Raw genomic sequence first — 16,115 nt, 5'->3', positions numbered from 1 at the left:
TTGAAAACACAGTCTCATCAGGAATTCTTTCTAGTCCTGCCTGTGACATCAGACTGGTGCCCATGACAACTTTATTTAGGAACTTACCTCTTGAACCCACCAAATGCTAAGTCTACCAGGAATGTCACTGTTTTTCTGACCTGTTTGGCTGGAGGTAAAAAAAAGGACAAATATGTCAGCAGTACAGAGAGTAAGGTTAATCTGTCCATTAATAAGAATTTGTTCTATAATAGCAATACTACTATGTAAATGTCAAATTCTGTGTTTGAAAATTAATCCACAAGATGCCTGTGGGTTGAAGTGGATGAATCTATATTGCACAAATTATTAGGGTTGTCCACCAGCATGATGGAGTGATATTCACTCTGATAGGTGGGCTTTGCTGCCACAGTCTTTGAGAGCTTTGTGGATATTGTTGAATATATTAAAGTTAAGAGATTTTTCTCAAGCAGATGAAGCACAATGGCTTTGTATAATTGCAAAAGGTTAAAAAAAATGAAAAATACTTAAATTGGTTCAATTTAAATGCAACCTTTGGCATTTTTACTTCATGGAAAGTTGAAGTGATTTGAGCATCAAGGGTGTTAATTTTCTAATAAAATTGAGTACTTACTGTTAAAATAAATACACTGAATGTCTTACATACTGGGTACCTCTTTCTGATTATAGTAGAGAGATATTCAAGAAATCCAGCTTAGTCTTTTTTGGTTTTGCTTTTTTCCATTCACTTTTTTACAACATTCTTTTTTATCACATTCTTAGTGATACAATTTGTTCCCTATAACTGTCACAACAGGTACTAGAGAAACCTGTTTCCACCTCTATAAACTTAAAAGTAATCCACTTAATTTAATGGTCTGTAAGTATCCAGGGAAAGGTATGATGCCATGCATTTCTCTCTAAAGACAGATTCACTCCTTTTTGTGATGGACTTTTTGTTCTAGGCTCTTATGTTGTCTTTTTCACTCCTTGTTTATTCAAGGTTAAGTGTGCTTATCCATCATCTAATGCAACTATTTATTGAGAGAGGAATGGAATTCCTTCCACATGAAGAAAGTGGGGTGGAATCAATAACTCCTCTGTTCTGTGTGTAATCTACTTAATTCTGTAGAGACCTGTGGTGGAATTAAGTTGCCAAAGCAGGTTGTTACTGTCTTGTAGAATGATTCTCCCTTGGCCAAAATTGTAGTCCAGGTGCCATGAGATGGTGGTCTGGAGTGGTCAGTTTGCTTTGTTCAAGCTAAGCAGTATTTATTTACTTATTTATTTGTTCTGGTTTGAGTTACAGATGCACAAAGATGACTTGCTGGTCCAATCACCCTAAAATTGTGCTCCTTGGACTGCTGGCATATCTCTGCAGTGCAGTTTCCTTACATGTGTGTACTTTAAAAGTAAATAATGACTTTGAAATATTCCAGAAATAATAGTTGTTACTTGTATGCTGACCTGCTTAAATAAGAGGAAACCAAATTATTTTTTCATTTGCTTCTGTGAATATGTCAACTACATGAGGAAATAAAATAGTGAATATGGAGACTTGTATGTCTCCATATGTTTGAGAATGTCTTGCCTTTTGCCATGAAAATTAAGAGGTAGTTACAGCTATTTTTTCATTTGCCTCGTATTTTTCGTGTTGTGTTTTGTCCTTTGCAGTGGAGAAGCTGAAGAACCAGTGGGACAATACCCAGCACAGCGTGGAGGTGCGGCAGCAGCAGCTGAAGTACATGCTGACAGACAGCCTGCAGTGGCACGAGCAGAGGCAGGAGATGGAGCACCTCATGGAGCAGTGTGAGATCCGTCTGAGAATGCTCCTGCAGGCCCCAAAGGAGATGCTTGCCAAACAGATTGCAGAGAGCAAAGTAAGATCATTTATGCTCATTTTTTTTCCATACCAGATTCCTGAGGCTGTGTAATGCTACTGATTGAGCAGTGCTGATGATGAGTGAATGTGCACTTTAGTTGTTGTATTATTTTCTCTCTTTTTGGGTATGATATTTTCTTAATTGTCTGTTTTTCAACATCTCAGACTTCCCAAGAATCCCATTCTGGGAGGTAAACAGGTGTCGTGTTCATGTGTGTCTTTGGAAGCTTAGCTGAAAGGAGTATAATGTAGCATCAAAGAAATGATGTTATGCAAAAAGCTTAAACCCCAGACCAATTAAAATTTAGTGATTTAAATTTTGCCACACAATTGACTTTATAGAAATATTTAACAGTAGCTTAGTAAGTCAAGGAATGGACTAAGGTATTTTAAATTGTCCTGAATTTCACTTCTGGTGGGTGCCAGGCATATCCAATGCTTTTTTTGTTCGGTTTTTTTTGCAATCTATGATGCTTTTTATATCATGTCAAGCGTGCTGTGATAAATCTGTAAGTCTAGTGTCCTTTGTCCTGGTGGCTGTCAGAAAAAGGGCAGGCTGTAGGTGGCACAGTATGAGAGCTAAAGACATAAAGCAGTGAGGAGGCTCCTACCAGTGCAGTATTTAGAACAGGGATATAATAGAGTTTAAAAAATATGTGCATATATATATAAAAATATATGCACTTACATATTCATGCAGGGGAAATGTAGGGGTGCAGCTGGGAATGAAAAGAGGCAGGGAGTATGAATGGGAGAGCTGCTTACCAGTCCATAGCTGTTTAAGTATACAGTGAAGTTGTGTGCTTTGCACAACTATCTGACTAGTGTCCATCTCTACATGAGCAGGGAAATAGAAATGGACTATTAGGCCTACTTTGTTTTCTTAAGTGAAAGCAGGCCCATGCCCAAACAGAAAGTTAGAGGCCATAATATGTAACTGCTTATATATGTGTGTGTGTATATGTATATATATATATGCAAATATTGTTTTTCATTTAGAAATAATCTTGAGTTTAGATTTTCTAAAGTCAAGGCACGTTACATATCTTGCGAAAATAAACATTTCTAATGCATTTTCTTAATTTTAAACAAACAAAAAGCCAAAACCAAAATACCCCAAAAAATGAAATCAAATTCTCATACTGCAAATTTCATTTATGCTGCTTTTAGATGCCACTTATATTGCTATTATAATAATTCAGACTTATTCATGCTACTCAGAAATACAGATGTGTTTTTATTTCTGTTGCCCATAGACTATAAAAGAGGATTTCTCTAACCTTTGGCAGTTCTGGGCAAATACCACTTTTTCTCACCTATATCTGTTTTGATCAGTTCATTATCAGGATAGTTAATATCTGTAGATTTTCTCTTTAAAGTTGTACTCCTAGATGAAAAATGTGCACATTTTGCCTTTTAAAAAAGAGGAAAAAAATGAGGGGATGGTTTATAATAGCTGATAAAATGCATAATATGAGAAATAGCCTGATTTTTATGTATCTCATTTGGCATTGCTTTTTAGTTGTTAGTACAGGATTTGCACAGAGGTGACATCACAGTAGCAGCATTCAATGATCTTTCTAATAAACTGCTTCGAGAGTATCGTGATGATGACTCAAGGAAGGTGAAGGAAACTACTGACCAAATGAACACTTGCTGGGTTAATCTGAACCAAAGGTAATTATAAGGTTTCACTCTATCTGTAGCAGCTGGTGTCTTGAACGTGCATTCTCTTTATACATGTGTATTGTAGTCTCTCCTCTGCGTGCTTTGGTGCAGCATTTAGGGCTGCTGGGGATAATTAGTCAATTGCAGTCAAGCTCTTTAGGTGATTGAAATTCTCACAGCTCACAATGGAAAGGTTCTGTATGACTTCCCATTTATGCAGTATATTTTTAAGCAGAAAAAGAAGGGACTTCTCATGTTTGGTTTTAGGTTTTCCTGTGGCTATTATTCTCTAAGTGTCTTTGAAAGTTCCTCTCTTATTCTTTAATGCTGATATGATTTGTGTATTTGTAGTTTGCTATTGTCCTTCCTTTTTGTAAGGCTGAGAGTGTTCAACTTCATCCTCCCATGCATTAATTCCTCATGGTCTCATCTAATGGAAACTTCCCCTGAATGAGGCTGTGCTTTGGGACCTCGAGTGAAACCCTTCCAGTACTCCCACCTAAAAAATACTTGTGCTGTAGGAACTGAAATTCCTTTTATTCCTTCCTTCCTTCCTTCCTTCTATTCATCCTCTATTTAAGATGTATCTGCAGATATGTCTCGATGAAAAGGTGGTATTTCCTATGCATAATCAGGGTAATCTAATTTCTGCAGAAATGCTTTAGAGTATTTGGTATTGATAGACAATTAACATTTAGAATAGCGTCTCACTCTGAAATCTAAAAGTCTATATGCATTGTGGTTGGAGAGAAGACAAAATTGATCCTCTGTATGTGGCAGTGGGGAAGATGACAGCTGAAGTGTGTATGTATATATGTGCATGTGAAAGAAGCAGCTGCCTTTGGAATGGAATGCCAGTTAAAGGAATGAAAAGACTACTTAATAAAGCTTAAGGAGATGTTATCTCTTGAGGAGTGAGAGGAGGAGAATGTTACGGAAATTGTGGAATTACAGAACAGTTTGAATTGGAGGTGATCATCCAGTTCCAACCCCCCTGCCGTGGGCAGACCATAGATGACTAGATCAGATTGCTCAAAGTCCCATTCAGTCTGACCTTGGACATTTCCAGGGATGGGATGTTCACAGCTTCTCCCATTCCAGTGCTTCACTAGGTGGGGTCTTATCAGAGTGTGACAGAGGGACAGGATACCCTCCCTCGCCCTGCTGCCCACACTGCTTTGGATGCAGCCCAGGACAGGATTGGCTTTCTGGGCTTCAAGCACACATTACTGCCTCTCACCCACCAGCACCCCCAAGTCCTTCTCAGCAGGACTGTTCTCAGTAAGCAGGTAATGAAGGAAGCAGAGTAGAATGTCATCTTATCCTTCCTTGGAGGAAGATAGTTTTTCTGTCATTTTGTGCTTTGGATGTGGCAGCTTGTTTCCTAGTTAATTAGAGGACGAAGGGAAACAGCTCCTTGTTGGATTAGCATTGACAGTAGACTAAAACTCTGTAGTAGTCTCATTCACATTCAGACTTTGCAGTGTTATGGCTAGAACTGGCATCAAACTGCCCACTACTCAGAGAAGGTGACCAGAAAGCAGAGCTCCTGCCTAGAAGCCTCTAATTAGTTTTGAATCTGCTTAAAGTCTAAAATAATAAGCTACTGCATTTCGTTGTGTATAACTGAAGCTCCTTAATGATCACTGGGGCTACTGTTTGAAGTCTGCAGCCTAAGGAAGGTGAATATCTGCTTTATTAACTAGTGGCAGAATGTAAAGGACAACTCAGAGAGCCGTTGCGTAGCCAGTGTGGAGCTGCTCAGTGTAACCCCATCTGAGCAGCATGGTGGAACTAAAAGGGGAGAATGTGCAACAAAAACACTTTTTCAACAGGATGAAGGTTTTTATACATGATTCAAATGCAAGAAACGGAAATACCAGTGACGAGGCTTACTTTTTGTGACAGATGTTGGGACATGTGGGGCTTATACTTAGAGTGGACATGTAGCCCTATGGCTTCAAGAGGAATAAATCCATATTTCTAGCATAATGCTTTAAAATAGCAGTTTGTTCCCCTACTTAGATGTTGTGGAAAGGGTCCTTAGTAATATCACCTGGAAGGATTGTTGTTGTGGTCACCAAAAGAACACTACCAGGAAGTTTGTAGCCATGGCATGTAAAGTGAAGGAGTTTATTTTAAAACTGTTGGCCTTAAGAGATTGAAGCTCCCCCAGCTTGACATTGTGTAAATTGGATACTTTGTCCAGTGGCTATTTATGTTCTATTTTTATACTTCAGGGTGAAACTATAGTCATTCTATGTGTTTGTGCTGCCTTGGTAATGGATTATAGCTGCTTTCTGTACTGTTTCAGATGTTGATTTCTGAATTTCTTTTGATCACGCACATGTATGTATTGCAGGTTTTTAGTATAAATCTGGTAAAATAATGGGTGGAACAGAAACCTGAAACAGAGCCATGAAAACTTAAATAATAGAATAACAATTTCTTTTCTTGGGTGTGTGTTTGCCAATAGAATCTGCATAGACTTTCTCCACTAACACTGTATTAAGTTAGCTGCATTTAAAAATAATTCTCCAGCTTCTCCCCATGTTTAGTTTTTGCAGCCTGGAAGATGTACAGATCCTCTCTCTTTTGAGGCTGCTCTAATTGTGTTAGAATTGTACGAAAATCTGAATTATATTTTTATAGCATGTGGTAGTTTTTAATCTGCAGTACAGAATTCTCCATTTTTTATGTTTGAGGTCTTTATTAGCAGGGGAGGAAAGTATTTCCATCTGCTCTCTAAAAGTGTTGCTCACTACTGCAAACACCCATATAATCTTAGAAAGTTAGTTGTAAATTTGTATGTATTTAGTGACAGGATTGTTTTTCAGCTTTAATTCAAATATATGGCAGCAGTGGGTCAGTAATAGGATTTCATTCTTTGCTTAAAGCTCAACCAAGCGGAAAGCATGAGAAATTAAAACTTTAGGATGAAGGAAATATTCTTCAGTGAATGTTGTTAACTTCAAAGTTCAACTTGTCTTGATTCCTATCTAATACATCAGTACTTAGACTTAGAGATCTGGGTCACTTTGTGTTTCATCCTTTGGGGCTGTTCTTTTTCTTTGAAGGTCACCTTTATTACCAGTCTGTTCTTGCTGCTGTCACTCTTGTTCTTCCACCTTTGGCCTTAACCCCCTGCTAGGGAAGAAAATCCCTGCAGAGGGGAGAGGGTTTTGAAGTTAAAACTGCTTTGTTTTTCTCACAGTTCCTTGGTGTGCTCTAATTTTTTAGCTGGTGCTTATTAACTTTTCTGGACAATATCTATCAAATATCTATCTATTATCCCTAGCATGTTACTTACTATCTTTTTCCTCAAGACCGGGTGAAGCATTCCAGCTGCAGGTGAGAAGCAAGAATGAAGACTACTTGCTCTCCTAGTCATTTGCTAGTAGCCAAAACTTGGGCAAGCACAAAGTCAGGAATGATTCTTAGACTCTTATTTTGGCTAAAGCAATTATTAACAAGTGATGTAAAACCTAAGCTCCTAAAGTAGGGGTTGCAAAACTATGTTTGTGCAAATTGTTGCTAAAAAGTTCAGTTGGTTATCCTAAAACTTAGGAACGTGAACCTGGCAGAATTGGGGTTGCATGAGATTTCCTCACAGTCTTTGAGAGAAAACAGCTTTTACTTGTATCTGTCTCATCTGATGTGCTAGTGAACCAGGCTACGTGCTTTGAATTGCCATCATGAATGGTACTGAACACCCACTGCTTCTTTTCTAAAAGGAATATTTTAACTTTTTCTGAAATCCGCAACTCCAAACATAGTTATTCCTTCATACTGCTGAGCAGTACTTTTGCCACAGCATGGCAAGGAAGAAAGAAAGCTGAAGTAGATGGGAGGATGCAGAAGACACAAGTTTGGGCCTGTCTGGAGAAACGTGGAAATACCAAATACTGAGTGTTTTGGCCTTGTCTGTCTTGAAATTAAATATCACTTTACCCCTAAAATCCTATAATACAGCTAGTGCTTGATATGAAAATAAAATTGGACTTTCTACTCAGGAGAAGCATTCTAGCTGTTAGAGGTTGCTCTACAGTGTGCTGGTGTGAGACAGCTTTTTTCTTTTGTCCTGATTTTGTGAGGAGTGGTGCAGAATAACAGCCTCAAATGGATAAAATTTAGTTTGTCATGCTTTATTAATGCTGCTAATCAGAGCTTTTAAAATTGCTGACTATAATAGTTTCTCATCTGAGTTTCATTTCAATCACTTGGAGACAGTACTGTTATGCAGAATTGTAAGGTGACTTTTTTTTTCTAGGAAATTGTTTGAAGTTGCTGATAACTTAAAATGTTTGGATTATATTGTTATTACATGAAAAGATCCCCTTATGGACACAAACTTTAACGTTTGCATCAGTTGGAAATCTTTTGGAAGATTAAAAATTTGGACCATATTCTGCCAGTCTTTTTTTTTTAGGTTTTTTAAGTTTGTTGAGCTTGGGTTGACTGTTGATGGCAGTGTATTATTCTGTATGTTTGAGTGATAGTATGAAAAGTCTTGTCTTCTGGCAGAGACCCAGGTGTCTGACTTTGCATCCCTTAGCACTTTAACTCATAAGAATTTATGGCAGTGTTTCTGCTTATTGTAAAAGAGGAGTAAAAATACCCCAAGTACTCAGTGCCTCTGCTCCATAGGTGGTTTTTGTTGGTGGGGAAAAGCCCAATTGTCACACATGGAAATAACACTTCTACTATTTGGGGTAGCATAAGTTGATAATGGTAACATCTCAAAGGAAAATCTAGGTTTTCAATTAATAATTGAGTTTTAACTGCATGCCTTTTTCAAAAGATCTGTCAAATGCATAACCAGTTCAGGACATCTGTGAGTAGCTAGAAATACACTAAAAATAGTGAGATAAATAATGATAAAACAAGCTGCACAGATGTGTAGTTTCTTACTAGAGATATCTTTGAGATTTCCTTTTAGTAGTTTCATTATGATGTATATATGGGGGTATATTCTGACACTTGTCTTCTTTTCAGAGCTCTCGATAGGCAGAATTTCTTGGAGACAGAGATGAAGACAGCACAGGCCTCACACAAGGATCTGGAGAACTTCCTCAAGTGGCTTCAAGAGGCAGAGACAACAGTAAACGTTCTGGCAGATGCATCCGAGCGTGAGAACACTGCTCAGGACAATGTCTGCATAAGGGAACTCAGAAAGCAAATGCAGGTGAGAAAGTAAATAATATTGCTGTTATTCAGGTTTTCTCTCAATGGCAAATGTTAAAAACAAAAGCTGTCTACTTGCTTGGGGAAAGCTGCAGCCTATTGAAAGGTGTTTCCTAAAACAGTGTTTTAGAAGTCAGGTGTATGAAGGAAGCAGATTTGTCTTCCTAAGGTTTGAAGTACTTATTTTTGTGTATGTCTTTGGCACTGAGGGCTCTTAAATGTCCTTGGAGGGTGACTGCATTCAGGAAGTGTATGCTTCATTAAACCAAGTCATGTTGCGTGATTGTCCAACCAAACAATTTAATCTACTTCCCTCCAAGTTCCCTCCTGGGCTGCACTCTCTCCTGTTTCTGTCTGCCACCTTCCTCTTGCTTTTTTGGCAATCCAAGAAAGTTGTCGTGCTTGGATTACCTCTTCTCCCTCTCCTGCTGCCCAGCAGCTCCCCAGCTGGACTTGCTTCTTGTTCATGCCCCAGACTGCAAACCTTAGAAATGACCGAGTTTAACTGACACCACTTATTAAATCCTGCACTCTGTGTTTGGATTAATGTCATCTGTGATCTCTAAGTGGGTTTGAGAAGTTTATACTGAAAAAAAGATGTTTCTTTTAATAGTGGTCTTAATCTGAACATATCTATGCTGAACTGAAATGAAACAAGACTGTTAAAAGGATCTGATAGCAAGCTGTTCTTGTTAATCATAGTGAAGAGCACAATATTTCGTGGAAGCTTGTATCTGCTGAAGATGAAATGTCACTCACCAGTGGTCAAATGATTCTAGTCAGTCAGGTAACTCATCTGTAGAGGTGTGGTTTTTTTGTGAAATGCTGAGACTAGTCTGTAGTGGTGACACTTAGAACTTAATGTTATGCTTTCTATTGGCATCACTCCCAACTAGTGTAATGTAGTGGAGGTGGAAGAGCTAAAACAGGGCACAGGCAGCTAACAACGGAAGGCAGTGCTGTGTGCAAATAGACTTATTTCTGTGTTACCTTGCCTTCTGTGTAGTCAATTACACCAAGATACAGCTGTTATTTCACAGTTTGTTGGCTCTGTGTGGCTGTGAAGCACTGTGAGTATGGAAGGTTGTTTGCCATTCTTTGTTGTTCTGCAATCTGATTAAAATTGCCTGAATTTGCTGTGTGAGGGGAAGAGTGTTGGGCAAGACTGCCTGCTGTGAGAGAAGAAGGTCGATAACTAACCCCTGATTGTGCATATTGTCCTGGCTTGTAACAACTGAAAAGGCAGGTGGAGGTGCTGGGACATGACCTTCCCTGGTTCAGCATCCCGGTACCTGATACTGTCCGTCTCTTTCTGAGACTGTGTTTCTACACACTGTGCACATGATGCATCTTCACTTAACTCACCCATGACCTTATGTAATATTGTAAGCCTTTTCTGGCTACCCTAGGAAGTGAAGTAGAGCTTGTCAAAGACTGTCATAGCATAATGACTTCCAGAATTAACTTTGTCCCCCACCGTCTTAGTCTTATTTTAAATGTAAATGAAAACATTCATATCATGACACTGGCAAACACTCCAAAATCACTGTTTGTTTTCAAATATTTGTTGCACTTCTGAAAACAAAATGAAGCTCTAACATCTTGTTGTACCTCAAAAGATCAAGCCTACTCCCTTGCAAGTCCTTAAGCTTATTATCTGATTAAACAAAGATCATTTCCTGTTCCCCTGTTATGTGCTGTAAAATAACGATGTTCTCTTGGTACTTCGCTGTATATGTAAAAAAGTATTGGTTTTTAAGGTTGGTGGTTAAATGGTTTTCAGAAAAATGCAGGGATTATAACCTTCTCTGCTCTGTGTGAAGATGCCTCTGCCCCCAAGGGCATTAAGTAAAACTTTACTAGGAGTTTAAGTCATGATAAATTCTAGGTGAAATAAGCTGAACCTAGACAAAACATGATGAATTTGTTGTGGTTGCTGTTGTTACATGTCATGCATTTTCAAAATAGGATCATCTGTTAAACTGGCATCTGTGCATGCATCGGAGGACTATCCTCCATTACATTTTGGGCCTAACTTGTTTGGCTGCAGCTCAAGTCACTCTACAGTGGAATCAATGATCTCAGCCCTGAAGTGTTGTTTTGCCTTTCATTGTGATACCTGAAGCAACAGTACTATGCAAATAATGCAGACTTAGTGTGGTAGCAATCTCTTTTCAAAAAGGAGAAATCCGCAGTTACATAATCAGTCAGTTAATTAATTCTCTCAATATCTAAATGTTGTAGAAGACTTTTCATTCAGGTTAGTGCCAAAATGCTACAGAATGCTGTTGCAAGATGTTTAGCAGTGACTTGAAAGAGATTAAAACCTAGTTTGAAAAAAGATTCAGAAAATAAGCTAGGAAATAGTAAGAAGTAGTGCAATGTATGTTAAGTCCTGTGCCTACAGATGTGAAGGTGTTCAAAAAAAGCTACTGTAAGTAGTGGCCAGCAGTTTGTCTCACTGCTTGATTCAGACTTGTTGATTGACAGCTCTGGGAAGATAAAAAGCAAAACTGAATTAAGAAGTTGTGGACTGTGTGGTCTCTCTTGCACAGAAGAGGTTTGAGCTTTTGCACAGTCATTTCTAAAAGCTTCCATGGTTTCAGAGTTCTGCTGCTTCGTAGGTTTCTTTAAAAGATATTTGGTAAGAACATGTCAGCTGATCATGGTAGGCTCAATCTGGAAGGTTAAAGAAGCAGACTTCTGGTGGGAATGGATGTAAACCAGGAGCAAAGACATTCAGAGGAACAGTTCAAATAAGTGGTGAAGATGAGAAAAGACGTGTTTGGCAAGGTGAATAGAGATGGTAAGATTTCTATATACAGAGTGGAATCTGTATATCTGTTTGCTCAAAATGATATTATTGTTGCGGACAAATCAAGAAGAAAGCAGAGTACAGGGACATGAGGTTTATGTGAGGACTGGTAGAAACATTGATTCCTAAAAATAAAGATGAACAGGTTGTCTTCACAGAATTGGAAGAGTTTTTAAATGTCCTGCATGAAGAACCTGAACCTTACATTCATCTCCTTCAGAGGAAAGTGCCTTAGGAGAGGCAGAGCAGCATATAATGCACGACATCTAAGCTGTGCATTATTTTGGATCATGCGAACTCGTCAGGATAGCTGTTGCCTGCATATTGTGCTGATTGATGTGCTTGAAACGTGTACCTTTTCTAATGGAAGTATGCTCTTAAAATCATGTGATCAGTGCTCCACCTACTGTGTTCAGGCTTCCCTGAACCTTTGCTACAGCAGCCCCTCTGATACAGGTTTAAGTAGATTCATCAAAACACCTTTGCAAGCAATGAGTAGCTGGCTCTGGTTAGCTGCAGTTTTGCCACATCTAGGGGTATGTTTGCTGTATTGCATTGGGAGTGCTTTGCTGGTAGCAAAACACTTCCATGCTCTTGAACATCCTATCATCCTTCGATGGCTTAAATAATTCTGCTTTGTCATGGGAAATACATCAAAATAAAGTTAGCTCTTTGGATTCAAGGATAACTTAGACAAGGGGTTGATGCAACTGTATGCTTTTACTTTGCCAAAACCCTATATTTTTCTTGTGTAAAGTCATTCTGGAAAATATTTAATTGGAAATGGTTTGTGAAAAACATTCCTACTTTCTGGTGCAAGCGAGAATCCTTTGAGATCGCTTTGACTAAATTAGCTTTAAGAGAGTTTTTATAGAAAGAGGTTTACCCCCCGCAGTTTTCCCTTTTGTGTTGGGTAATCTAGTTTTGAGAAACGCCTATGTGATTTATTAGCCTTTATCGTATGGCTGATATAATGAGGGCAGGTATCCCTGTGCTCCTCTCTCAAGATTTATAACACAATCTGTTTTTCACTCAGTCTACAGCTCTGCCAGAGCTGCGTTCAGTCTGAGAACGAGAGCATCCTTTCCCAGAGTGAGGGAGCAAGCACTCAGTCTGCTGATAGAAAGCAGCTACTAGGGAAGAACAACTGTTGTGATACACTGGAGCCGTCTTCCTGAAGGAATTCTTTTTTTGTTCCTGCAGCTTTCAGGCTTAAATTAATGACCTTTTCCTGGCTATTTAGTGCACTCCTGAACGGTGGCAGACGATCAGCTGCTCAACTTCATTTGCCCTCTGCAAAAGCAGAGCTGAGCAGTGCCGATTAGAAGAATCTGGGAAGGCTGTTATTTTTTTGCATTTGTTTTGCGGGGTTATTTTGGGAGAAGAACTTATGCTATATCAATCTTCTTTGCCTTTGAAACGTATAAAGCCTGTAGCTTGCAAAAGCAGTCCTGGAAGAGAGCATGCTCAGAATGCTGGCAAATCATTGTCCAGTGACCGGGAGGAAATGATAGTTGCTCTTCATTTATAATGCAAATTCTGAGGTATCTTCAGAAGTGTGGCAAACTTAAAATGATGGCTGTGGTGAGAACCTCTCTTCAGAAAGTTGTGGTGTTGTTGCATCGTCTACAGAGGATGGCAGTTTCTTCTCCCCGTTACCAGAAGCTTTGTAAGGTAGGAAACATAGCCCTAAATGTTGAGTGTGTGTATTGCTAACTCTGTTGTCTTTGAGATAAAAAGAAAATAAAGTGGGCATGGGATGAGTGTTGAAATCATCTAGGCTATCCGGTGCTTTTAAGCCTGTAATGCTCTTGATGTGGATTTTGTGGAAGAATGCAGTACAAAAAAAAAAATCAAAACAAAACAACCCTGTGCTTGTCAGAGTGATACATTTTTTTAGGAAAGTGTTCTCTGGCCCACCATTTAGGTGTCTGGAAGGAAACTTACGTTCAGTGTTTTTTGTTTTTTTTTTTTTTTTTTCTTTTGTAAAATATTACCAGTTTTTTTTCCAGGGAGTTAGTTACTACTTGGCAGATGTGATTCTTTAACTCCTGTGGACCCATTATGTAGAATAACTGTGTTTTTCCATGCCCAGTGTTGTTTTTTTTTTTTTGAGCTTCATGAAACTTTTAATTCGGAATGAGTTCGGCAGACTTAATATGCAGTCATTAATTTCTGCCTTCACTGACTGAGCTCTTACAGTTAAAAAAATCAGGAAAAGTTGGAGGAAAAGCATGTTGACATAGGCTACCACTTACTGCTGTTTTTGATGGCACCTGTTTTGGTAGCTGATTGTTTCTATTTCCAAAGAAGGTACTTACATTTTGGTTTTTTTCACAGGCTCAGTAGTTCTAAACCTTAATACTACAGTGATGATCTAGGATACCTAGTGAAATTCAAGCTACTTTTAAAAGTAGTTTGATCACTTACCAGATTAAAATAAGTAAATAAAATTAATAAACTTCTAACTTATCTGTAAGGTCTGTGTGTTAATACTGTAATGTTGATGCCTGTGTGAGGTGGTCATACTGTGTTAATATTATTGAACTTTTAATATAAGAATTCTGTCTTGAAACTTTGCAAAATTATAAAATTTGATAGGTCTTCAGCTGTATATACATTGACGTAACATTACATAAATTCTATTTGGCTGCCTTTGAAATTGATATTCTCTTCTTGCTGCTTATGATACTTCAAAAGTCTCTGTGTTTTTTGATGGAAATGTCTGTGTTTTGCCTACAAGGTGTGTGAGAACCAAAGTCTTGTTCTGATAATAAAGCAAAGCCACCTTAACTCATCCTACCTGCTTCAATCTGAAATGTGCTTTCTGTTGTGAGGAATTTAAAAATTACATCAAGTGAGAGAGATCCCATCTTTAGAGTAGGGTTTGAAAGTAAGGAAAAGTATCATGCAGGATGTTGTTCGTAACAGTGAAGCTTGTAGATGAAGTTCTGGCATATGGGGAAAAACATTTTAAAATGACTGTTTCAATGTGCTTCAGTTTACCAAGCTGTACTAATAGCTGCATCTTCATTATGAAGAATGAGAGACAGTAGTTTGTGTACATACAAGCTGTTTTAACAAACATTCTTCAGTTGTTCTTGTCTGTAAGTTGCCATTAAACACCCTGTTTGATTTTGTGAATAAAGCAGGTTTTTTTTAATAGAGATATGGGTTATAATTGCCTGTTTAGTCACATATTTTTGTATAAACTTGTTTGTAAAATGTTTGTCAAGCCACTATTTAGTGACTCTTACAGTAATAATTATTTGCTAATTAGCCTGAGAGCCCAGTAAATGGTTGCATACTTAATTTGTTGAGTTTAAATCTACCCAAGGGGTAGTGAAAAAAAATGTTCTAAAAGGCTGTTATTAAAATACATTTTCTGATTGAGAACCCATGCAGTAATAGCCTTGGGAATTACACATTGCCTGAAATTACACAGTGTATGTTCTTTTGTTTGTTAAAAAGTCATGTGGCTTAGTTTTTGAGATGTCTGTGCTTAGTTTACTGAAGGTAGAATTGTTGGTGTTCTTGTAGAGTTAAATCAGACACTAATTGAGGGGAAAGAAAATGGTTTACGATCCCAGTCACTTCCAGCAGGTGTCAATATAAGGCAATGATAGATGGAAGTCTGGTGATGGAAATGTTAATGCTTAGATGAGAAAATATATGGAAATTACTAAAAGCAACCATGACAGCATGTCAGGAAGGATTTTGTGTAGTGCCCTGTATACTCCTGTCTTTGGAATGTCAGACGTTTGTACGTGTCAGGTGCACTCTGTGGATACACTGGTATAGTTCAGATCTGCAGAAGAGAAGCTATTTACTCTAGTGTATGAATTATTGCATTGTATCCAGGGTAGATGCTTCATGAACTAAATCTAAATGTTTCATGTGAAGTGTCCTCTGAAGCATAACAGAGAGCCAATAAAATATTTAAGACAAATTCTTGAAGTTTATTGTTTGTTTTAAACTGCGCTGTTTATGAAAGAAGACTATTATTTAACTGTACTGGGAAAAGTCATGATTGTTCCTTTTAACAGCCTCATATAATAGTAGCAATCAGCATTCATAGTCCACATTTTGCGAGTTTCTTTATAACAAAACCAAAAATAAACACTTTGTTGACATACTACAGCATGGCTGAAAAACATGAAATCCTAAATTTAGGATATTTCTTCTGCTGCTCTTTCTGCTTTTTCTTTCACAAATTTCTTCATACCAAGATGAGTTTTGCCAGATAACTTCCTCACTTGCTGCTGTTTGATTCTTTTACCTTGAAATTAGTGGCATACCAGGGCAAAATGTCCTCACTTGGTATTGTATTGTCAGTATGTAATAAGTTTTACTTTATTGTTGTTTGCAGCTTTGTTTCAAAACTCTTGTTTAAGATTTTGATGCTGGTAATGAACAATCAGAAAACTGTTATACAGGCTGTCATCTGCTCTGTGTTCTTGCTAATATGACCATTCCTTAAAGAAGGACTTCCATTGGTTATATCAAATTAGCTCAGACTAGAATGAATTTATAACAGAAAAAATAACTTTAAGGTACAAATTAATAGATCTTTTCTGAGAGACCAGA

At 38.0% G+C, this 16,115-nt stretch overlaps 1 protein-coding gene across 6 annotated transcripts in view; it reads left to right on the top strand.

Annotated features, from left to right (window-relative positions):
• The window catches only part of UTRN (utrophin), a 348,412-nt gene that overhangs the window by 151,970 nt on the left and 180,327 nt on the right, over positions 1–16,115 (top strand). For all 6 annotated transcript variants that reach the window (XM_014263434.2, XM_014263436.2, XM_014263435.2 and 3 more), the window contains 3 exons: positions 1,654–1,859; positions 3,384–3,538; positions 8,525–8,714. In XM_014263434.2, coding sequence (XP_014118909.2) covers positions 1,654–1,859; positions 3,384–3,538; positions 8,525–8,714 — 551 coding nt within the window. The remainder of the gene's footprint in view (positions 1–1,653; positions 1,860–3,383; positions 3,539–8,524; positions 8,715–16,115) is intronic.

The sequence above is a fragment of the Pseudopodoces humilis genome, chromosome 3 (genome assembly GCF_049639895.1).
Source record: "Pseudopodoces humilis isolate 2021_Gansu_Grassland_sample_001 chromosome 3, ASM4963989v1, whole genome shotgun sequence".
NCBI lineage: Eukaryota > Metazoa > Chordata > Aves > Passeriformes > Paridae > Pseudopodoces > Pseudopodoces humilis.
The sequence above is the reverse complement of the archived record's forward strand: the minus strand, read 5'-3'. Positions and strand labels throughout refer to the sequence as shown.